The sequence below is a fragment of the Schistocerca gregaria genome, chromosome 7, assembly GCF_023897955.1.
Source record: "Schistocerca gregaria isolate iqSchGreg1 chromosome 7, iqSchGreg1.2, whole genome shotgun sequence".
In the NCBI taxonomy this organism is placed as follows: Eukaryota; Metazoa; Arthropoda; class Insecta; order Orthoptera; family Acrididae; genus Schistocerca; species Schistocerca gregaria.
In genome coordinates, this window is record NC_064926.1 from 182,629,847 (window position 1) to 182,655,044 (window position 25,198).

At 44.9% G+C, this 25,198-nt stretch overlaps 1 protein-coding gene across 2 annotated transcripts in view; it reads left to right on the forward strand.

The window, feature by feature from the left end:
* The first annotated feature begins 4,349 nt into the window (after positions 1–4,349).
* LOC126282056 (lipase 3-like) overlaps positions 4,350–25,198 on the forward strand; it is a 196,908-nt gene continuing 176,059 nt past the window's right edge. For both annotated transcript variants that reach the window (XM_049981493.1, XM_049981494.1), the window contains exon 1: positions 4,350–4,476. In XM_049981493.1, coding sequence (XP_049837450.1) covers positions 4,354–4,476 — 123 coding nt within the window. In that variant the 5' untranslated portion in view covers positions 4,350–4,353. The remainder of the gene's footprint in view (positions 4,477–25,198) is intronic.

Here is a 25,198-nt window from a genome sequence, read left to right on the forward strand (position 1 = left end):
ATGCCATCAGCAGGCAGCGTCATACTCAAAGAGTTATGAGATGTTCAAGGTGCGGTTCATTTGGAATTTATGCCTAATGTAACCAAGATAAATTCTGAAAGGTACTGAGAGGCCCTCAGAAAACTGGAAGCAAGAATTTGAAAAGTCTGACAGTGTCAGACGACACACGAGCGCTGCGACCTCTGAAGCAGTCAGATGCCTTGGGATCACTATCCTTCATAAGAGTCCCTACTTGGCCCAATCCTCATTTTTGTCTGTTTCCACAACTTAAAGAACACCTTCAAGGAATTCACTTTGATAGTAATGAAGCGGTGCAAGTAGAGGTAAGGCTATGGCACAGTAAACGAAGTCAAACGTTCTACAGTGATGATACAACAAATTGCTCTCTCACGGGGAGAACCTTGTTCGTCCCCAAGATGGATATCTTGAGAAGAAATATATGAACATAAGGAACAAGTTCATAAAGTACGACTCATTTAAAATGTTCTATGAATTTTCACATAAATAATTCTGAGGCCTCGTAAGTATGTGCCAGTGGCCGTATGGAATCAGCACAGCAGGATGTCCAATGAAACTATATGGTTCCAGTGATCTTTTCACGTCTCAAACACCTATAATGTATACATGCAGACTTACAGGACGAATGAAAACTTGTACTAAGGCCAGGATTTGAGCCCTGGTCTCCTACTCACTAGGTAGATGCGCTAACCACTACATCACCCTGGCTTTCCACAGCTGCATGTAGTATCCTAGCACACCTACCCCCTCAACACAAATTCCCATTCACGCCTCAGCAAAGTTGCTATTCCCCCTTAAGTCGATGATAATAGCAGGAGATCCAGATTCGAATCCCGGCCTCGGCATTACTTTTCATACATCATTTGAGTCTGCATATACAGGGTGGTCCATTGATAGTGACCGGACCAAATATCTCACGAAATAAGCATCAAACGAAAAAACTACAAAGAACGAAACTCGTCTGGCTTAAAGGGGGAAACCAGATGGCGCTATGGTTGGCCCGCTAGATGGCACTGCCATAGGTCGAACGGATATCAACTGCTTTTTTTAAAAATAGGAACCATCATTTTTTTGCATATTCGTGTAGTACGTAAAGAAATATGAATGTTTTAGTTGGATCACTTTTTTCGCTTTGTGATAGATGGCACTCTAATAGTCACAAACGTGTAAGTACGTGGTATCACGTATCATTACGCCCGTGCGGACGGTATTTGCTTCGTGATACATTACCGACGTTAAAATGGACCGTTTACCATTAGCAGCAAAGGTCGATATCGTGCTAATGTATGGCTATTGTCATCAAAATGCCCAACGGGCGTGTGCTATGTATACTGCTCGGTATCCTGGACGATATCATCCAAGTGTCCGGACCGTTCGCCGGATAGTTACGTTATTTAAGGAAACAGGAAGTGTCCAGCCACATGTGAAACGTCAACCATGAACTGCATCAAATGGTAATGCCCAAGTAGGTGTTTTAGCTGCTGTCGCGTCTAATCCGCACATCAGTAGCAGACAAACTGCGCGAGAATCGGGAATCTCAAAAACGTCGGTGTTGAGAATGCTACATCAACATCGATTGCACCCGTTCCATATTTCCATGCACCAGGAATTGCATGACGACGACTTTGAACGTTGTGTACAGATCTGCCACTGGGCACAAGAGAAATGAAGGGATGATGACAGATTTTTTGCACGCCGTTTATTTAGCGACGAAGCGTCATTCACCAACAGCGGTAACGTAAACTGGCATATTATGCACTATTGGACAACGGAAAATCCACGATGGCTACGACAAATGGAACATCAGCGATCTTGGCGGGTTAATGTATGGTGTGGCATTACGGGAGGAAGAATAATTGACCCCCATTTTATCTATGGCAATCTAAATGGTGCAATGTATGCTGATTTCGTACGTAATGTTCCAGCGATGTTACTACAAGATGTTTCACTGCGTGACAGAATGGCGATGTACTTCCAACGTGATGGATGTCCGGCACATAGCTCGCATGCGGTATTGAATAGCATATTTCATGACGGGTGGATTGGTCGTCGAATCATACCATGGCCCGAACGTTCGCCGGATCTGACGCCTTCGTATTTCTTTCTGTGGCGAAAGTTGAAGGATATTTGCCATCGTGATCCACCGACAACGCCTGACACCATGCGTCAGCGCATTGTCAATGCATGTGTTAACATTAAGGAAGGCGAAGTATTCGCTGTTGAGAGGAATGTCGTTACACGTATTGCCAAATACACTGAGGTTGACGGACATCATTTTGAGCATTTATTGCATTAATGTGGTATTTAAAGGGAATCACGCTGTAACAGCATGCGTTCTCAGAAATGATAAGTTCACAAAGGTACATGTATCACATTGGAACAACCGAAATAAAATGTTCAAATGTACATACGTAATGTATTTTAATTTAAAAAAACCTACCTGTTACCAACTAAAATTGTGAGCCACATGTCTGTGACAAAAAAAGTGATCCAACTAAAACATTCATATTTCTTAACGTACTACACAAGTATGTAATAAAAAATGGGGTTTCCTATTTTTTTTAAAAACCGCAGTTGATATCCGTTTGACCTATGGCAGCGCCATCTAGCGTGCCAACCGTAGCGCCATCTGGTTTCCTCCTTTAATCTAGACAAGTTTCGTTCTTTGTAGTTTTTTAGTTTGGCGCTTATTTCGTGAGATATTTGGCCCGGTCACGATTAATGTATACATCATAGATATTTGAGACTTGAAAAGGTCTCTGAAACCATATGTTTCACTTGATTAAAGCACCTAGTCCTGAGTTTCAGGCAGGACTCCAGTTATGTTCGATGTTGAGGTGCTATTCCAATACAACTGGAGAACCTCTGTGACGCTGTTCGAGTTTAAGAGCAATACCATGTGGGTTGAGTTGTGACTCGGAATTTGGATTGATAGGGAGGTTTGCTAGGGTAGTCTGTGCAGAGCCATTGTGCCAGGGACGGCGTTGTGGTTAGCGCCTCTGCCTAGCGAGTAGAAGACCGATGTTCAAATCCCAGCCTTCGTACAAATTTTCATTCATTGCTTCAGTCTGGATACGTAAATTGCACCATGTGTCGACAGGGAGATATGAAAGAATGGGGAAGGGATGTACTGTGTTCGGACGTGCCGATACCATAGTATTATTTTTCCTGATTTGTTGTTGTTTCAAACTGGACTGTCCAACTAGTCTACTACCCACAGCCCTGAAACATGGTGGTGTCATGAAAAGATCCCAACAGTGGAGAGAAGGTTGTAAGAGATCCATGATTAAGGAATTTCCTGCTAGCGCACTCGAGCAGATGTAATTTCGATGGATTGCTCACGCGCTGCCTGCGATATGTAAGCTATAAGAGGATCTCTGACCAGAGAGCAGTGTTGTATGCAGTGGGAGCAGTGTCGGTAGCTAGCAGTCTGGAGTATCGAGTTCGCTGGGCCGGTCGTGTGGAGCGATGGCGGAGCCTGAGCGTTGTAGTATAAAGTAAAAGCAGCCTCGCGCATATGTAGCGTTGTTATATCAAGTCCCATGTAAATGTTTAGAAAAGTCTCTTAATAATAATCTTCCTCATAAAAACTAACTTTTGACAAGCATTAATTTCAATTTAAAGAATTTACTAATTTCTCCAATCCATTGTCATACCAATTATTGTAAAGAAAAACCAGGTGTTTCTTTTTATACATGACAAATCTATCGGCCAGCATTGCACTGGGCTGTGCTAGAAAATTTTCTTATAGGGGCAGATACTTATATGCGTTATCCGGCGACCTTATTGAGGTAAGAATTACAATTGATTCAGAATGTTTCAGGGCCATGACGCAGCACTGCTGACGTCCAAAATTTACCTGTTTGAATTCACAATCAATTACTGAAAGGTTATAAGTGAGTCACAATTTTATTGAGAGATTAGTCACATTTTATTATTGATAGGTTACGTAATTTTTTCTGTTGGTAGGTTATACTGAATGTGAACGATATAATTATATTTTTTACTGTTGGGAGGTTACTGTTGGGCGCGAATGGGTGCTGTCAGTGAATACAGTCCCGTATCAATCATTTTGCTAGTGAACGTTGAGAAGGGGATCTAGAATCAATGGCCTTTGATTATCAGACCGAGAACTTTTCAGTTCATGAGAAGCGCTGAGGGGTAGCTGGATCCCTGGGCGACAGCCGCCGCCGCCGGCGCGCCGCCTTGATCTGCAGCCAGTTTGCCGTGGACTCGGTCCGCAGGTGCCGGCGGTTCGGCCTTGGCTGCCTTCCTCCGAGCCGCCGGTGCCCGGCTACTTAACGCCGGCTGGCTATCTGCTCCCCACACACGACCATGTCTCGCGCTTCCTGCCGCTGCGGGCCGCTGCTTCCCGCGCTCCTGGTGGCGCTGGCCGCGTCGTGTGCCGCGTCTTCCCGGCCCGCCTTCCACGTGTCCGAGGACGCCTACCTGAACACGGTGAGCAGCTCTGCACGGGGCGCATCTGGCGACAGTAGGACAGCCTGCTGCGTGCGGTCACTGCTGGCTGCTAGCTAATTCCTAACTGCAAACCCGTACTCGTGACTGGACGTTGAGGACATCGTAGACAACAGTGACTGCCGTCATTCGGAGGCTTGTTGTGCGTTCGTTCCTTACGCCTGTTATCAAGTGCCACGTGTGAGTCTCTATCGTGAAAGTGATATGAGTGCACTATAGTCTACATATAGGATCCTTTATTGTATGATTATATGATAGCAGAACAAACACTGGTAGCAGTTACTTCTGTAAAATATCTGGCAGTACGCGTGCGGAACGATTTGAAGTGGAATGATCACATAAAATTACTTGTTGGTAAGGCGGGTACCAGGTTGAGATTCATTGGGAGCGTCCTTAGAGAATGTAGTCCATCAACAAAGGAGGTGGCTTACAAAACACTCGTTCGACCTATACTTGAGTCTTGCTCATCGGTGTGGGATCCGTACCAGATCGGGTTGACGAAGGAGATAGAGAAGATCCAAAGAAGAGCGGCGCGTTTCGTCACAGGGTTATTTGGTAAGCGGGATAGCGTTACGGAGATGTTTAGCAAACTCTGCAAGACAGGTGCTCTGCATCGCGGTGTAGCTTGCTGTACAGGTTTCGAGAGGGTGCGTTTCTGGATGAGGTATCGAATATATTGCTTCCCCCTACTTATACCTTCAGAGGAGATCACGAATGTAAAATTAGAGATATTCGAGCGCGCACGGAGGCTTTCAGGCAGTCGTTCTTCCCGCGAACCATACGCGACTGGAACAGAAAAGGGAGGTAATGACAGTGGCACGTAAAGTGCCCTCCGCCACACACCGCTGGGTGGCTTGCGGAGTATAAATGTAGATGTAGATGTAGACTATGTCAAGGAATATACTCGGGTAACTTAACACCACCGACAAAATCTCGGAGACACCTGGCGGTTATAATTAAAGTGCAGCTACTCTGGGCTGTAAGAATTGTATAGCGGCGAAACCTGGTAGATATTCTAATGCTAAACCGATTAACGTTGGAAAACAGTTAGTTCCACTTTTGGCCACCAGGTGCAAATCTGGCGCTTTGATTGCAAGAAAGAAGTATAGATGTCAAAATTTTCTACATGGCTGCACATTCAGAGACCGTGAATAGTTAAAATTGAAAGAAAAACAGCCCTCGGTCACTGTTTTTAACAAAGTAACCTGGTTTCAACACTCCTAGGAGTGTCTTCAAACGGCTTTGAGCACTATGGGACTTAACTGCTGAGGTCATCAGTCGGAGTGTCTTCCTCAGAACGTAAATCAAAGAATGGTCTTTATTCTATAACATGATCGCAGAATTATGGCTAAAAACGTATGATAGGGTATAAGTACGGAATCATTGTGAAAGACTGGCAGTACTTATATGTCGTTTATAAAAGAACAAATATGCCGAAAGGGCCGGCCGCGGTGGCCGTGCGGTTCTAGGAGCTGCAGTCCGGAACCGCGGGACTGCTAAGGTCGCAGGTTCGAATGCTGCCTCATGCATGGATGTGTGTGATGTCCTTAGGTTAGTTAGGTTTAAGTAGTTGTAAGTTCTAGGGGACTGATGACCTAAGATGTTAAGTCCCATAGTGCTCAGAGCCATTTGAATCATTTTTTTATGCCAAAAGGGCATTAGTCACAAAGATATTTAAGACAAAGAAAACTTTGCAGGTTGCAACCACGCAAGTAAGAAGCAGCCCTTAGTGGCTCGCCGTCACAGTTTTCTTTATCTCAAATGTCTTTGTGACTAATGCCCTTTTGGCATATTTATTATTTTATAAAATGGTTCAAATGGCTCTGAGCACTATGGGACTTAACTGCTGAGCTCATCAGTCCTCTAGAACTTAGAACTACTTAAACCTAACTAACCTAAGGACATCACACAGATCCATGCCCGAGGCAGGAATCGAACCTGCGACCGTAGCGGTCGCGCGGTTCCAAACTGAAACGCCTAGAACCGCTCGACCACAACCGGCCGGCTATTATTTTATAAATGACGTATAAGTACTGCCAGTCTTTCACGATGACTCCGTGCTTATACCCTGTCATACGTATTTAGTCATAGTTCTGTGACCGTGTTATAGAATATAGGCAGACCATTCTTTGATTTAAATTCTGAGGAAGACACTCCTAGCAGTGTTGAAACCAGGTTAATTTGTTAAAAGTAGTGACCGAGGACTGTTTTTCTTTCAAACGTGTAGATGTGTTTCCATATGTAATGGATTTGGAACTCCAGATGGGTAGAAAAGGTCGAACAAGTGACACAGGCATAATGTTGATTTTACTATTAACCACCGCTAACACAATTTGTTCAATATGAGCACCGGAGACGTCGAAGAGATGCAGCACAGCGCCAGATTAGCGCCTGGTGACCTAAACTGTGACAATTATTTTTCCAGCGTAAATCGGTTTTGCATTAATCCATTAACGTATGTACCAAGTTTCGCTGCCAAACATTAATTACAGCCCTCACTGGACCTCCGTGACTGGCTTCACTTAAGTTGTAACCACCCAGTGTTTCTGGGATATTTTCTGAATAACTTAGTACAAAGGACTCGTGTCGTCCGGTGGCTCTCTTGTGTACGACTCTCATTCGGAATTCCTTGCCAAGCCGCAGTATCGATTGGAGCCTTACATACTGTGCTTTCAATTACCCGCAGTTCGGCGCAGTTTCACAAATGGCACAAAGCGAGTGTACATCCTTGGAGGCACAATAAGCGGAGGTATAACCGTGAAGGTACTTCATAATAAGGGGAGATGGCGCTACAGACTTAAGTAGGTGGCAACATGTTAGGTGCCCAAAATTTCAGCAGACTGCTGTTTACGATTGCTTCTTGTTCTTAATTTCTGTCGCGTACGCGTAACAGTTGTTTAAAATAGAAAATGTTACAGTGCTTTTGTGAATAATACAACGCCACGAAGGCATTTTCAGACGTCTGATCAAAAACATACAGGGTAGTCAGAAATAGGTTAAAAAGTTTGTAAGGGTGTTGATGGAAAGCCTGTGCTGAGAAATAACTATAAAGAAAAAAATTCGACACGTTGTGCAATTAACGATTTAATTAGCACTGGATTTAGCTAATCAGGTCGTGCTCCTAAATTCAAGTGGTCCTCCAGATACAGTTAGTGTCAGTTGTTCTCATAGCGTAGACGACAGTGCACGAGACAGCAGAACCTTTGGCTGAGGTTCGATCCTTGCTGCCGTCCCATGTCCAATTTTTCTCCAAACGAAGAACACTTTCGATAACTCCATCTCTGGCAGACTGCTTGAAATTGCGCGTGCAACGACCTAATTGGCTAACTTCAATGCTAATCAAATCGTAAACGGCGCAAGGTATCGAATTTTTTTCTTCACTGTTATTTATTTTAAAAGTAAATAGCGCAACAAAAAATTATCGCTTGAAGACATCAAACCGCGCCTTTGATACAGTGTTCGGCTACTGCTCTTTTCTTATTCACTGTTAACTGATCTGTACGCTTATGAAGATTTTGCTGTATTTGGACTCTATTTCTAACCAACAGTTCACTAAGTGAACTTCGTCATTACTTGAATTTGCCATTTGCTCCACCGGACACAGCATTCGTTCGTATCGGGCGGTACTCATTCTTCGCTACCTACGCCGCGTTGGATGTGAAGGCTCGTTACACAGTAATTACAGTTCTTTTTATTTTTTGCTGCTGTTTATCTTTGTACGTGTACTGCATAACAGTTTAAATGTTGATGGTAAGCGCTGCGCGTCTTGTTTGAAAACAAACTTGTTGCATCCATTTTCTGTTGTCAACAGTAACGCACACATTACTCTCCGCCCTCACATTTACATTCAGTGTGCTGCTCGGTTCCGTCCCACATTTGATTTCTGACAGTATTAATTCAAATTCAACATTGGTAAACAGTTGTTTATGATGAATGGGTTACTGGTGAACAGTTGGCCGATATACAGTAACAAATTCACTTAATGCAATGGAAGAGCGCGCAATGACGCAATCTGTTACCGCAACGACGGCGACCATTTCACAGTTCTTTTGGGTCTGAGGATTGTTTAATTACTCTGTGTTTTGTACTTTTTGTTTGTTGCGTAATAGAAGTTTTTTCACCACTGTGAATGTATTTTTACAGAAACTAAAGTAATTACTCTTTAACGAGCCACCTGACACCAAGGATGTCATAAGACAAAATACTCAGGAAACATCACTGAACAACCTGCGAAATGTTGTTGGTAGAGTTGAGGCTCACCGTGCATGGTTTTTCTCTCCTAAGTTCGGGTAGTGAACTACTGTACTTTACCACTCACCGTTATATCACCAGAGAGAAACTCGTAGTTTATGGAAACTCGCAAACACCGCAACTAAGCCGGTTACGGGGGAATTTACAGTTTAAGTCAAACCAGTATCAATGTCTCACATATCTACGTCTCTTCCCTGTAGGCCATCTTCAGGCATGTGGTACAGGGTACATGGTCCAACGAGAGTCTTTTAAATCTTCCTTGAGAATAAATGAAATTTGCTTGCGACTCGTCCATCGCCGGCAGCGGTGGCCAATGGTTCTAGGCGCTTCAGTCCGGAACCGCTTGACTGCTACGATCGCAGGTTTGAATCCTCCTTCGGGCATGGATGTGTATGATGTCCTTAGGTTAGTTATGTTTAAGTAGTTCTAAGTATTTTTGCTGAGTATATTCGTGGATACAGACGTCCTGCCTCCGCCAAACAGTATGCAAAACAGCGCAGCACGTCGTAGCATTATTGTGATGTTTGTTAATCCGCGTTTCCACCTCTTCTATGACGACAGTCAAATACCAATGATGATAAGCCTTTTCGACGCGCTATTCGTTACAAGTAATGCTCATCAACACCGCTACATCTTGGCAATCTATAAATCTTGACAGTAACGGCCAGTCTCTTCATTACGTCACGCATGGAAGCGTTGCAACGTTGTAACTCTTAATCTACTGGTCTGCCTTGCAATGTTTGCCAAGAAAGCGTCTGATACAAGGTCAGCGTTCTGAATTCGAACCAAGGACTCCAGATTGCAGTGGTGGAGAAGGTAGGTAGTACATATTAATGACGCCGGCGCACCGCGGTCGCTGTGAAATGACGATATCAACCTTCGTAGAGGCAAAGTAAAAATTTGACTGACAGAATGTGTCTTTTGTTTAATTTTTTCTTCCTGGTTTCTGGCTTGATGTTAAATTATATGCTGGGCTTTTAAACTGCCGCCCAGACACTGCGTTTTCTTCTGTGATTTACAAAGACGAATAAAAGAGGAAATAAATGTAGAAATGGAAGAATTCTAGTAGTAAATAGCTAGCCTAAGAGAAACATAATCAATAATATTTTAGACTTTGCACGGTGTAACTGATATTGGATAACAGTATTAATTGCGTAATACTACAACATGTGCCTGTCTCTGTAGCGACTTTTCCTTGGTGGGAGGACTGGTACTGTGTGCACCCAGCCTCGTTCTATCATCTGGGGAGCGATTAGTTGCGATTGCAAGGTCAAGAAACCCGACAACGATCGGGGGAGCGGTGTGCTGACCACATGTCCCTCCATTTCGCTACGACGCCGCCATTGATAGAGGATGACATGGCAGTCGGGACTCATTGGCCCATCTAGGACCAGTACGCAAAACTTTACCTTACTTTACTAAAATATGTACTATGTCCACTTCAAAGGAGCAAGACTCATAATTTGGAGAGGATATTTATTTTAACAAATATGTCGCTTTGTTGATACGAAGTCTGTTCAAGAATTTTCAGAACTTTATCCACAAAATTTTTCTACGTTTACCTTTTCCTTACTGCGCATGGTCTCCTTCGAAATACTCTCCTCAATAACTCATACACCACCCCCAGGACCGTTTCCACTTCCGGAAGCATAGTCTTTTTCTGGATAGCACAAATTTTCTTTTATCTCGCCTATCGTTGCAAATCTTCGCCTTCTCAATGGTGTTTACAACTTTGGAAATAAAAAGAAGTCCACAGGCAACAGGTCTGGCGGGTACTGAGTATGAGGCAACACAACGAGTTCGTTTTTTATGCAACAGTCACGCACCAATAGCGATGAATGTGCGGACGCGTTACCACGGTGAAACAGCCTTGAATTGTCTCGCCCGTTTCAGGCCGTTTCCTTCTCACATTTTGCCCGCATCTCATGGTCGTGCGGTAGCGTTCTCGCGTCCTACGCCCGGGTTCCCGGGTTCGATTCCCAGCGGGGTCAGGGATTTTCTCTGCCTCGTGATGGCTGGGTGTTGTGTGATGTCCTTAGGTTAGTTAGGTTTAAGTAGTTCTAGGGGACTGATGAGCATAGATGTTAAGTCCCATAGTGCTCACAGCTATTTGAACCATTTTTTTCTCACATTTTCTCGCATGCGTCACAACAAGTACCGATAGTACTATCGATTAAGTTTGTCCCTCTGGCACGAACTCATGATGAACTAATCCTTCAAAGTCAAAGAAAACTATACTACGTGATGAAAATTATCCGGACACCGGGCTGAAAATGACTGCAAATGACTTACAAGTTCGTGGTGTCCTCCATCGGTAATGGTGGAATTCAGTATTGTGTTGGCCCTTCCTTAGCTTTGATGACAGTGTCCACTCTCGCAGGAATACGTTCAATCAGGTACTAGAAGGTGTCTTGGGGAATGGCAGCCCATTCTTCACGGAGTGCTGCGCTGGGGAGAGGTATCGACGTCGGTCGGTGAGGGCTGGCACGATGTCGGCATCCTGTGCAGGCCAGTCCATTACAGGGATGTTATTGTCGTGGAACCACTCCGCCACACACCATGCATTATGAACAGGTGCCCGATCGTGCTGAAAGATGCACCCGCCATACCCGAACTGCTCTTCAACAGTTGCAAGCAAGGCCTGTGCTGTGATAGTGCCGCGCAAAACAAGGGGTGCAAGCTCCCTCCATCAAAAACACGACCACACCATAGCACCACCATAGCATCCACGAAAGGAGACAAAACAGCGAGGTCATCAGTCTCATCGGATTAGGGAAGGACGGAGAAGGAAGTCAGCCGTGCCCTTTCAAAGGAACCATCCCGGCATTTGCCTGGAGCGATCTAGGGTAATCACGGAAAACCTAAATCAGGGTGGCCGGACGCGGGATTGAACCGTCGTCCTCCCGAATGCAAGTCCAGTGTCTAATCACTGCGTCACCTCGCTCGGTCCCACCACCTCCTAATATTACTGTTGGCACCATACAGGCTGGCAAATCACGTTCACCAGGCATTCACCATACCCAACCCTGCTATCGGATCGGCACATTGTGTACCGTGATTCGTCACTCCACACAACGTTTTCCACTGTTCAATAGTCCAATGTTTACGCTCCTTACACCAAGCGAGGCGTCATTTTTACCGATCTGATATGTGGTTTTTGAGCAGCCGTTCGACCTTGAAATCCAAGTTTTCTCGCCTTCCGCCTAACTGTCAAAGTACTAGCAGTGGATACTGATGCAGTTTGGAATTCCTGTGTTGGTGTGAATAGATGCCTGCCTATTACACATTATGACCCTCTTTAATTGTCAGCGGTCTCTGTCAGTCAACAGACGAGTTCGATCTGTACGCTTTTATGCTATCTCTTCACGTTCCACTTCACTATCACATCGGAAACAGTGTACCTAGGGATGTTTATGAGTGTGGGAATCTCGCGTACAGACGTATGACACAAGTGACTCCCAATCATCTGACTACGTCCGAAGTCCGTGGGTTCCTCGGAGCGCCCCATTCTGCTCTCTCATGATGTCTAATGACTACTGAGGTCGCTGGTGTGGAGGACCTGGCAGTAAGCGGCAGCAAAATGCACCTAATATGAAAAAGGTATGTTTTGGGGGGAGTCCGGATAGTTTTGATCATAGAGTGTATTAGCATGGTTTTGGCATTTGACCCGAGCTTTTGTTGATCATGGAGAACCTTTCCCGACCACGTCGAGGTCATTAGAGACGGAGTGCAAGTTCGGATTGTTTCAAGGATGGGGAAGGAAATCGGTCGTACTATTTTGAAAGGAACCATTCCTGCATTTGCCTGGAGATTTTGGAAAATAACGGGAAAACCAAAATCTAGATGACCGGATGCGGATTTGAGCCAGCATCCTTCCGAATGCGAGTTCAGTGGGCTAACCTCCACGTCACTTTGCCCAGTAGAACGTACGAATACTATCTAAATTCAGGTACAACGCCGTAACTTTATCTCTTTATTTTATCCTTGTCTGGTAAGATATCTGATCCATAGTCGCTACAGCTATTACTACAGAACTTATGCTAAACACATGCTTTTGCTTAATACTAACATAGGAAAGAGACTACAATTTTTTATCATATCATTTTTAAATAAGTATTATTTCTTCAACCGTTCACTCTTTTCTGTTATCATGAACTAAACTTCTACATATTTTCATATGCTTTGTACGCTTCGCTACCTTTTTCTTCAGTTGACCTCTCCAAACACAAAAAAAATTCGCATTTTCGTCTTGATTTACCCAACTATTACTTTCATATTTAAGCTACACATTCTCTTTCAGCATTACGCATTACTTAGCGACTACGTCTAAGTAACGTTTGACATTCGAACTGAGATGTCCGCCTTGGTTGTACCCTCCTGCTAATGGTCTAATTAATTGATAACAACTAACTTTTTGTCGCTTCCATGTCAGTTACATTAAGGTGGAATAAACATGATGTAACATGATTCAAGGATCGATCTATACTACAGTAGTACTAGGCAAGACAAAGCTTCAAAATGAAAAGAAACATACTTTGGCCCAGAACTGAATCCTACACTCGCGTATTTGAGCAACGCACACTTCCCACCGAGCTACAAGAATAACTTGCGCATTCCATTAGCCGGCCTCTGTGGTCGAGCGGTTCTAGGCGCTTCAGTTCGGAACGGCGCTGCTGCTACGGTCACAGGTTTGAACCCTGCCTCGGGCATGGATGTGTGCGATGTCCTTAGGTTAGTTAGGTTTAAGTAGTTCTAAGTCTAGGAGACTGATGACCTCAGCTGTTAAGTCCCATAGTGCTTGGAGCCATTTTTGAATTCCATTTTCGTATTGCCGAATCACCTTCCACTTTCTACCAAAAATAAGCACACGACGAAATTTAATTACAGGTCATTTTGTATTGCAAACTTGCAAGAACTTGCGCGTTGTGTGGATATGCAGACCAAAATTTGAGCTGAGTGAATGGTTGGGTATCTAAAAACTAATTAATTAAAAATGTTGTTGTTCGGCATTTATGCAATGTATGATAAAGCTGCGCTTTAATACGGAAATGCAGGATAAGGACAGTGCCTGCGCGGGTTGGAAGTTCCAGTGGTCCGTACGTGTTCTGCGGATAGTCTGGTTCCGATGAGATGCCCTGAGACCTCATGAATGGCGTCTGCTACGCGCCTTACGCAGATGGCTGGTGCCACGTGCCAAGCCAAACTATTCCATTCATCGAGACAATCTTTCCAGCGTTGGCAGCGTCTTCAGAAAGTAAGTTCGGCATATCGTCGCCACCAGGACCATCGCGCAACAAGAGCGGCGCACAGTCCGGAGAGTGAGTGCGGCGACTGTCTAAAGGTCCCTGACTGAAAATAGATGCGTCGGCTTCCGCTGCCAGAGTCAGATGACAAAGACGTTTTCTGCATGTCGTACAGAGTCGTAATGTAAAAAACTATGCTGCGGAAACTAACATTTCGGCCTCGGTTACAACGGCCTTCTTCTGGATCTGACCCTGAGGAAGGCCACTGAAGCCGTGGTGGAGACTTTGGTTTCCCCAGCATAGTTTATTACATTACGACACGCTGCGATACTCAGAAAATCCTTATGCCAGTCACTGACTGGGATTCAGTTTTGACCTTAGTTCAGGAGCTGAATTCAGCTCCATGTCGCAGCACTAACTTGAAGCCACCGATAGTGGTTCAGAGATGATCTAAATTAGCACAAAACATGCTTGGCAATACAGCTAAAATCACATATCGACGACACGATTACCGCGCTTTGGCTGCACATATTGTGATCGTAAATACACAGCATTTATTGTCGAAGGAGTCATGTTGTAGAGACGGAGGAAACGAAGCAAAAAAATTGCAGTCTTTCAACTTTTCCCCAGATAAAAGATTTTATACTGAAAATCGTGTAGTGTCAACATAAAGGGAAAAAAAAAGAAAAAATTATAAAGTTGTTACGACCAACAAAGAAATGCGAGGAATCAATACTGACTGGATGTGTTTGAAAATGTATTTTTTCAGTATTAAGAAGAGGACGAAAAAAGCATTGCGCAAGATGGAGTATAATTTTTAGATGCACTTTCTAATTATCACATACCTTCATCTGTATGTAATTACGTGTGCTTTGTAGATGGTTGGTTCAAATGGCTCTGAGCACTATGGGACTTAACATCTGATGTCATCAGTCCCCTAAAACTTAGAACTACTTAAACCCAACTAACCTAAGGACATCACACACATCCATGGCCGAGGCACGATTCGAACCTGCGACCGTAGCGGTCGCGCAGTTCCAGACTGAAGCGCCTAGAACTGCTCGGCCACAACGGCCGGCTGTGTGCTTTGTAGACTGGAGCAAAAGCAGTGTTAAAACTTTTCAAGGTTAAATGCATAAAAGTGAAAGCGGTAATTTCGTGAGGTCTATTGTTACGGAAAATAGGCAGAAGCTAACGGTAGGACTAAAGCAATAATTTATTACTATTTCCATCCCCTAGGATGACAACGCAGATTTTCATCCCCATGTTGAAAACATCTTAATATGATCGAATAGATTCTGTGAAAAGAATTTGCTTCGAAAAACATAATTTCTAAAATTACTCAGTTCTCGTCCGAGGACAATGTCGACGGGAATTATAGCCAAAGCCATGGAAAGGACAGATCTATTCGAAGAAGACTGGCAGGGTAGAAGATTGTGGCATTTGGGAACAGTCAACTACTGATAAGGGGAAACGCTCGCTAATGTAAAGTAAGTTCTTCCGATCTGTTTCTTCGTCGCATTTCGTCAGTAGCTCTGTGCGTGTATCGCATGACGTCGTTCAAATTCCATCGATGAAAACTTCATTCAGCCAGTCTCCTGACCGAACACGCTGAGCTACCGACCCACCTAAATTTGAACACCGTGTTCGACTTCTACCGCTGAGCCGCTGCCTTATAAATACAAACATATGTTTACTACTAAAACTAATCACATTAATTGCCAGTCGTCTCGAAGAAGTCTTACAAGATCACTTATTATCTGCGCATTACTTACATAGCCGAGTAACTGTTAACCTAGCCTTACAGATCTAAAAAAAATTTTCGAACTTCATCAGCGTGAGACTGGCGCACTCGAATGCCCACTTACTACTTTTTGTGTTGCTACTGGCTTCTTTATTATTTACATCTTTTTTTTTTTTACTCGGCTTTGCCGGCCGGTGTGGCCGTGCGGTTCTAGGCGCTTCAGTCTGGAATGGCGTGACCGCTACGGTAGCAGGTTCGAATCCTGCCTCGGGCATGGATGTGTGTGATGTCCTTAGATTAGTTACGTTTAATTAGTTCTAAGTTCTGGGCGACTGATGACCTCAGAAGTTAAGTCGCATAGCGCTCAGAGCCATTTGAACCAAATCGACTTTGCGCAAAACAAAAGCTTTGTTTTGTAATGCCACTAGTTCACTCACTTCCTTTTTTGTTGTGTTCGCAGTTGTATGCAACTGCCAATATATTTCATCCATTTCATAACAACTGCAGTCGCAGCAGTACCTTTTGTTCAGACGTGCATTCATCTTCCAAGGACCATTGCATCATAAATCGGAATAACACAAGCACTGCCGTATATCTTTGATCCGCAGACACTAGGCAAGCTACTTTCAAGTAAAATGTCTCCCTTGTACGGGAATATGCGTAATGAATGTACGAGTACAGGTGTGGAAAAATGGCAGCAGATTGTGGCACTATATAATTTATAAGTCACATAACAGTCGCGCAGGGAACCCACTTTCCGAATGGAAAGTAACCTGAGTGAGGTCGAAATTGTTAAAGCATTGACACGCTAAGAAGAATATGTTACTTGATGGTCAGTTATCCGGAAAACATCAGTTCTCTATGATAGCATCTTTCCCATTTTTAGGCAATATATTACTTTTAGCTTTTTATTACCAGGGCCTTGGTCTTTTGTCATGTGTCTGCCACAGTATTCTCCCATTTTATCATTGTTACCTTTAAGTCTTATATTTGTAGCCTAATCGTCAGTTTCTTACTCTGCATATTTTCTTTCATCATTTTTTTACACTGCATTCGAGCATAAGGGTTTTCTACACTCCTGGAAATGGAAAAAAGAACACATTGACACTGGTGTGTCAGACCCATCATACTTGCTCCGGACACTGCGAGAGGGCTGTACAAGCAATGATCACACGCACGGCACAGCGGACACACCAGGAACCGCGGTGTTGGCCGTCGAATGGCGCTAGCTGCGCAGCATTTGTGCACCGCCGCCGTCAGTGTCAGCCAGTTTGCCGTGGCATACGGAGCTCCATCGCAGTCTTTAACACTGGTAGCATGCCGCGACAGCGTGGACGTGAACCGTATGTGCAGTTGACGGACTTTGAGCGAGGGCGTATAGTGGGCATGTGGGAGGCCGGGTGGACGTACCGCCGAAATGCTCAACACGTGGGGCGTGAGGTCTCCACAGTAAATCGATGTTGTCGCCAGTGGTCGGCGGAAGGTGCACGTGCCCGTCGACTTGGGATCGGACCGCAGCGACGCACGGATGCACGCCAAGACCGTAGGATCCTACGTAGTGCCGTAGGGGACCGCACCGCCACTGCCCAGCAAATTAGGGACACTGTTGCTCCTGGGGTATCGGCGAGGACCATTCGCAACCGTCTCCATGAAGCTGGGCGTGAATGGAGGGACGAATGGAGACGTGTCGTCTTCAGCGATGAGAGTCGCTTCTGCCTTGGTGCCAATGATGGTCGTATGCGTGTTTGGCGCCGTACAGGTGAGCGCCACAATCAGGACTGCATACGACCGAGGCACACAGGGCCAACACCCGGCATCATGGTGTGGGGAGCGATCTCCTACACTGGCCGTACACCTCTGGTGATCGTCGAGAGGACTGTGAATAGTGCACGGTACATCCAAACCGTCATCGAACCCATCGTTCTACCATTCCTAGACCGGCAAGGGAACTTGCTGTTCCAACAGGACAATACACGTCCGCATGTATCCCGTGCCACCCAACGTGCTCTAGAAGGTGTAAGTCAACTACCCTGGCCAGCAAGATCTCCGGATCTGTCCCCCATTGAGCATGTTTGGGACTGGATGAAGCGTCGTCTCACGAGGTCTGCACGTCCAGCACGAACGCTGGTCCAACTGAGGCGCCAGGTGGAAATGGCATGGCAAGCCGTTCCACAGGACTACATCCAGCATCTCTACGATCGTCTCCATGGGAGAAAAGCAGCCTGCATTGCTGCGAAAGGTGGATATACACAGTACTAGTACCGACATTGTGCATACACTGTTGCCTGTGTCTATGTGCCTGTGGTTCTGTCAGTGTGATCATGGGATGTATCTGACCCCATGAATGTGTCAATAAAGTTTCCCCTTCCTGGGACAATGAGTTCACGGTGTTCTTATTTCAATTTCCAGGAGTGTATGTCCTGTACATAGTTTAGATTTAGCACATCTTTCGTTGTGTATGTTCCCATACGGCCTAGTAATGGTTTTATTTGTTTCTCAATTTGTCCATTACTATATGAATTTTACGCCGTTATGACAGGGCAAACCGAAAGGCAGCGTCGCATGGCGCCTGTCGTTACTACTAACCCAGTACTGTGCTTGAGCTCCTACAATTCATATGTATGCATTATGTGAGTACGGACTGGATTCCGACGCTTTTCTAGTGCACGGGTGTATTTATAGCTCCCGCTCATGGTGTTGTTCTGCGCTATATGCCTGACGTCACCTGCATCATGTAATACGCATTTTTCGGTTTCTCCTTCGTTCTCTACTCATGCCTCATCGCGCATATTTTATTTATTAATTTTCAATATTTTTCCGTATAGATTTCCTTTTAGTACTTTTCATTCTGTATCATATCTTCTTTGACGGATGATTTTTGGCAGAATTTTTTTAAATTTTTTAACGTGCGTTACATTACGTTTTCTACGAAATTATATTCGGCCGGTGTTTGAAGCTGTTTTTGCTTTTATAGTAGTCCAGGGTAGGACCACGTCGGATTAATATTAGTGTCGTCCTCCCCTTACATTTTCAGGTAACCTGATGATCCCCTATCCGAGCGAAACGCGTCGTTCTTGAGTTCGGTTTAGTAGGGAATAACTGATTTTGTTACAGATATATTTTCGCTGTTGGAAAATCCTATGTTATCTACTATACAGATGGCTTTTACTGTCCTCCCTCTAGCGATCGTTTCCAGTTCTTAATGTAAAAATAATGGGGTTACGTTTCCGTTGCTTCAAAGTTTCCATTTCACAAGCCTTCTGGACTGCCTTCCAGGTCGATGCAACCTGTCCGCAAACTTTCTGAAAGCGAGCGCATTAACGCACAGTTCAACTCTTGTTCGGGTTGTTGCTATCCGTGTAGCATATGGTGCTGCCTCGCTTGCTGCACATACACAAGCTAACGAGATAGTTTGCCACGGCACTGAGCGCCCAACACACGTGCAACAGACGGCTGGCGATTCTGGCAGCGATTGCGTCTGCAATCGATCGCTCGCTTCGACCTGAGCCCTTTACATAGCAGTTGCATCTGGTATTACGGGCGCCACTCTCGCAAAGGACTGTTGTGGAAAGTGAAATGCTATATTTAGCATCAGTGGCACTTTTATAGTAACACTTGCAATAATTAAAAAATTAAAAACTTTAAGTTTAATGTATTTCATTTTTGTTTCAAACGCCTTACTTGGAAATTATAGGCTATGCTACATTACATTTTTTATTGATGTCAAATGTGTTATGTAGGTCTTCCCCGTTCATATTTTGTAAATATCTTTCGACATCGGCAATTCCTTTCTTTCGTTTATTAGTCTTTTAATTTAACAGCAAGTATTTATACTGTTATTACAAAAGTCCGAAATGTTATCAATTGCTACAGTGCTGGCTTATAAACCTCTTGTTTGCAAATCGTAAGCGTTTAGCTTATATGAAATGAGGGGGACTTAAGAACAGCAATATAATAGGTAAGCTTTGAACATTTAAATTAAAACTTTACTTAATATTATCTCATTACGCTTGAAAATTAAAAATCTTAAAAAGGTGTCTAGTTGTTTCGTAAAACAGTATCACCAGTATAGCTCTGTACGTCGTGACTATAGCTATGACCTTCCCATGAACATTTACTGCGAAATTTGAGGGTGTTCCAGTTTTTACATTTGTACTCCTTCTTAATACACTGCACAAAAAATGTACAACTTTTTTGAAAATCCGTTATTGTGTCCCGTTGCCACAAGTAAGTTTGAAATTTGCCTCAAAGGTACCCACTGTCTTCTCCTTCAAAGGTGCAAATGCGTGGCGCCCTGTGACGTCACTTACGCACGCGTCGATGCCTCAGATAGCAAGGTATCGACACATACGGAAAAAAAGTCACAGTTCAGCAGTAGATGTGGGGTGCAAGGTCCGTTAATGACGTCACATTGGCTCCAAATTTCGTCGCAATCTGTCCAACGTCACCATCCACGTGTCACACTATGGGATGGTCGTCACACCGCCTCTTACAAACATTTCACGTTTTCTTTTGACGCCTCTGCAATGGAGTTCAGAACCGCGACACCCAGCGTTGAAATCAAGCGAAGAAAACATTTCAGACGCACCACCGCTTAGAATCCACACGAGAAGTCTTCAGGAAGTGACGTAACAGGCGTCAATCAAACCACGCCTTTTCTTGGGCGGTGATTCCCACACATTTCGCTAGCTAGAGGGACACTTCGCAATACAATGGGCAACAGGATGACGTTCTTAAGAATGTTCGACGCTGTTGACATCTCTGGGACTGTTCAAACCTGCTTTAGGGACTTCGTGGGGCTGAGTGAACGGCAGTTGGAGTGTAGTGTGCCCTCAATTTTTGCCCTGTATACAGAATCGAATAACTAGGGACCGTTCAGAACCGTTCAACGAAAACTGAACGCGATCCGAAGCAGCAAAGGAAGGTTAACTCTTTTTCAGCTCTCCGTTGAGCACGTTAAAAATGTACCTGTCAGGGACTTCGACACCCTCTCAGTTGAGTAATGCCTCGCAGCTGCAATAGCGACCGAGGGCAGCAACCATTCAGCATCTCTTAGGTGGGACTGCCTGCCCTCAGGCGTTAGTGCAGCTGCGAGGCCTTACTCTGAGAGGTACATTTTTAGCGTGCTCAACAAAACTGTGTGGGTGGCACGGAGGATGTTGACGAACGGAGACGTTTCAGGATGACCCTTTGCAGTGTTATTCACTTACATGTCGATGTTGCACCCCTCCATGATAACGCCATAGGAATGCGCAAAACAAGACGGCTGGAAAAACATAAAACACATTTTCTGGTTCGGATCACGCTCAAGTATCTTCGCCATTCTGTATACAGGTAAAAAATTATGGTCGGACTACAGTTCATATTCAGTGGGGTCGATGCCCACTATGTCCTTAAAGTAGGTTTGAATAGTGCCAGAGGTGTCAGCAGTGTCGAACGTTCTTAAGAACGCCGTGTTGTTGCCCACGAAATATTCCACACATACCTCCCTAGCGATATTTGTGGGAATCGCCGCCCAAGACAAGGGGTGGTTTGACTGACGCCTGTTATGTCACTTCTTGAGGATTTCTCTTGTGAATTCTGAGCGGCGGTGCGTCTGAAATGTTATCCTAGGCACTCATAAGAGAACCGCTTAGTTTTAACACTGTGTGCCGCGGTTCTGAACTCTGCTGCAGAGCCTTCAAATGAAATGGTGAAATGCTGGTAAGAGGGGGCGTGACGACCATCCCATCGGCGTGACACGTGGATGGAGACGCTAGACAGAATTGGAGCGAAATTTGTAGCCAATGTTATGTCATTAACCGACCTTACATCTAAAATGCGCTGTTGAGCTGTGGCCATATTTCTGCGCGTGTCGACTCCCTGTTTGAAGCGTCGCCGTGACGTGCGAGAGTGACGTCACAGGGCGTCACGCCTTTGCACCACTACAGAGGAATGTCGTGGGGTGCCTTTCAGCGAAATTTGGAACTTAAAGGTGGCCATGGGAGACAATAACGGATTTTCGACAAAGTTGTACATTTTTTGTGCAGCTTATAACCATCGGTTTTGGCATCAACGTCACTTTTAAGAATGCTTTGTGCTCCCTGAATAGCTATAAATTCAGGCATTCGTACATAATTGCAGCCAATCGCCTTGTTTGATGGTTCAGTTTTTGTTATACTATGTCCGGTTTCAAGTCACATAACGCCTCATCGTCGGATGGTACACACTTTTAATGATGTTTGTACCAGTATGGGTGTGATGTAACTAAACAAGTAAACACTGAATGTGACGAGGTGTCAGGAATTATTTACATCATAAGGTCGACCTGAAGGCAATATTTACAGTACTAAAAAATTGTTCAAATGGCTCTGAGCGCTATGGGACTTAACATCTATGGTCATCAGTCCCCTAGAACTTAGAACTACTTAAACCTAACTAACCTAAGGACAACACACAACACCCAGCCATCACGATACAATACTATTATCCATGGTTACTAACAACTGCAAGTAATGCCTTCAAGTAAGTATTATGATGTAAATAAATCCTGATACCTGTCAAGTTCAATATTTACTGTTTCGATTTTTCTGTCTTGCCACAGCTACGTGACCCCTGCAGTGCTACAAACAATCATTAAGAGTGTGCACCGTCTGATGAAGAGTCGCTAGGCGACTTGAAACAGGTCACGATACAATAAAAATGAAACCATCACAAAAGGCACAAAGGGTACTTCTGAAAACTTTTATTCATCACAGTCGCATTATTTCACATGCATAGAGGTTTTAAATATAAATTGAAACGTAAATTTCTTACGCTACATGGGTATAGCGAATTGAAACAAAACTGCACAACACCCGTATTATCTGGACAACATATAGCCAGGCAGTCATACACTCCTGGAAATGGAAAAAAGAACACGTTGACACCGGTGTGTCAGACCCAACATACTTGCTCCGGACACTGCGAGAGGGCTGTACAAGCAATGATCACACGCACGGCACAGCGGACACACCAGGAACCGCGGTGTTGGCCGTCGAATGGCGCTAGCTGCGCAGCATTTGTGCACCGCCGCCGTCAGTGTCAGCCAGTTTGCCGTGGCATACGGAGCTCCATCGCAGTCTTTAACACTGGTAGCATGCCGCGACAGCGTGGACGTGAACCGTATGTGCAGTTGACGGAGTTTGACCGAGGGCGTATAGTGGGCAAGCGGGAGGCCGGGTGGACGTACCGCCGAATTGCTCTACACGTGGGGCGTGAGGTCTCCACAGTACATCGATGTTACCGCCAGTGGTCGGCGGAAGGTGCACGTGCCCGTCGACCTGGGGCAGCGCAGGGACGCACGGATTCACGCCAAGACCGTAGGATCCTACGCAGTGCCATAGGGGACCGCATCGCCACTTCCCAGCAAATTAGGGACACGGTTGCTCCTGGGGTATCGGCGAGGACCATTCGCAACCGTCTCCATGAAGCTGGGCTACAGTCCCGCACACCGTTAGGCCGTCTTCCGCTCACGCCCCAACATCGTGCAGCCCGCCTCCAGTGGTGTCGCGACAGGCGTGAATGGAGGAACGAATGGAGACGTGTCGTCTTCAGCGATGAGAGTCCCTTCTGCCTTGGTGCCAATGATGGTCGTATGCGTGTTAGGCGCCGTGCAGGTGAGCGCCACAATCAGGACTGCATACGACCGAGGGCACACAGGGCCAACACCCGGCATCATGGTGTGGGGAGCGATCTCCTACACTGGCCGTACACCTCTGGTGATCGTCGAGGGGACACTGAATAGTGCACGATACAACCAAACCGTTATCGAACCCATCGTTCTACCATTCCTAGACCGGCAAGGGAACTTGCTGTTCCAACTGGACAATGCACGTCCGCATGTATCCCGTGCCACCCAACGTGCTCTAGAAGGTGGCCAGCAAGATCTCCGGATCTGTCTCCCATTGAGCATGTTTGGGATTGGATGAAGCGTCGTCTCACGCGGTCTGCACGTCCAGCACGAACGCTGGTCCAACTGAGGCGCCAGGTGGAAATGGCATGGCAAGCCGTTCCACAGGACTACATCCAGCATCTCTACGATCGTCTCCATGGGAGAATAGCAGCCTGCATTGCTGCGAAAGGTGGATATACACTGTACTAGTGCCGACATTGTGCATGCTCTGTTGCCTGTGTCTATGTGCCTGTGGTTCTGTCAGTGTGATCATGTGATGTATCTGACCCCAGGAATGTGTCAATAAAGTTTCCCCTTCCTGGGACAATGAATTCACGGTGTTCTTATTTCAATTTCCAGGAGTGTATTTGCTACACGTCATATACCATTGATCAGATTACATGGGAATTCCAAGCGACCAGCAGGCGATTGCTGTGACCTGCGATTCGACCACATACGATTGATCCGTGGACAAATAGAGCGACCTTGCGACGGGTTGCTGTGATGTATCACTAGCGTGTGGGGGAAGGGGCCCTTGCAATGTCGCCGGAATGCGGTTCAGAGTCAGAATACAGCAGTGCCGGGATCCAGCTGCGCGTTTTTCACCTGGCGTCAGTGTCCTTGGACAAGTAATGTCTCTGTTACGAGCTACCCATTTGTTTTTCTGTATCTGCCTTAGGACGTCAGACTCACAGACAACTATGTCTGCGCAGCAGCTATGCATATTTCTTAGGCTGTATTCATTTGTAGGAAGCAATGCTGCATCACAGATCTGTTTTAACGAAATTTAAAAAAATCCATTCTGCATTATGTAACGTAGATATTGTTAACGCAGACGTGTTACGCTCTTTTGGCAATTTCGGTAAATATTCCGAGATACGATTTGCAGGTTTTTCAAAATGTTCGTTGCACATTTAAAGCAGTTCTTATCATCATAACCACTTAAGATGAAATAATACGCACAGACGTGTAGTTCTTTTTCTATTTATTTGATCTCCCAACTTTCCTATTTTTCTTTCTTCATAAGTTACCATTCCATCTGTAGAGATACGGCTCAAAATCGTCACCTAATTATTTGTAGTCTGGGTACCTGCACAAGAACTGAAGAGTGTGAACACGTGTATGAATGAGTAAACATTTACCCAGACTATGAAAGAACTTCAGATTCTAATGAATGTGGTACGTATAATTTTTCTTCTCAGGGTCTGTTGTAATTTAGATCAACGTAAGCTTGTTTCTCATTACCTTACATCTTGAATAACTTTTGGCATCTTGAGCGCTAACTTTCACCACTGACACTTCATTCCGTAGTGTGTTGTTAGCTTTTCCGTAATTAATATCAACTATTATAGTGTTATAAGTAGTAATAGAATATAAACTCATTGGGTTCCAAAATCCATCAAATCCACTTTTTTATAAAACTTGAGTTTCGTAACAAAAAAATGTCCCTAAAACTATAAGCTAGCTTACTAAAAGCCGTAACATAAAATCAGGCGACGTTTCTTAAACCCACCGTATTACAAATTACTGTTACCAAATTACAATTTATCGGAG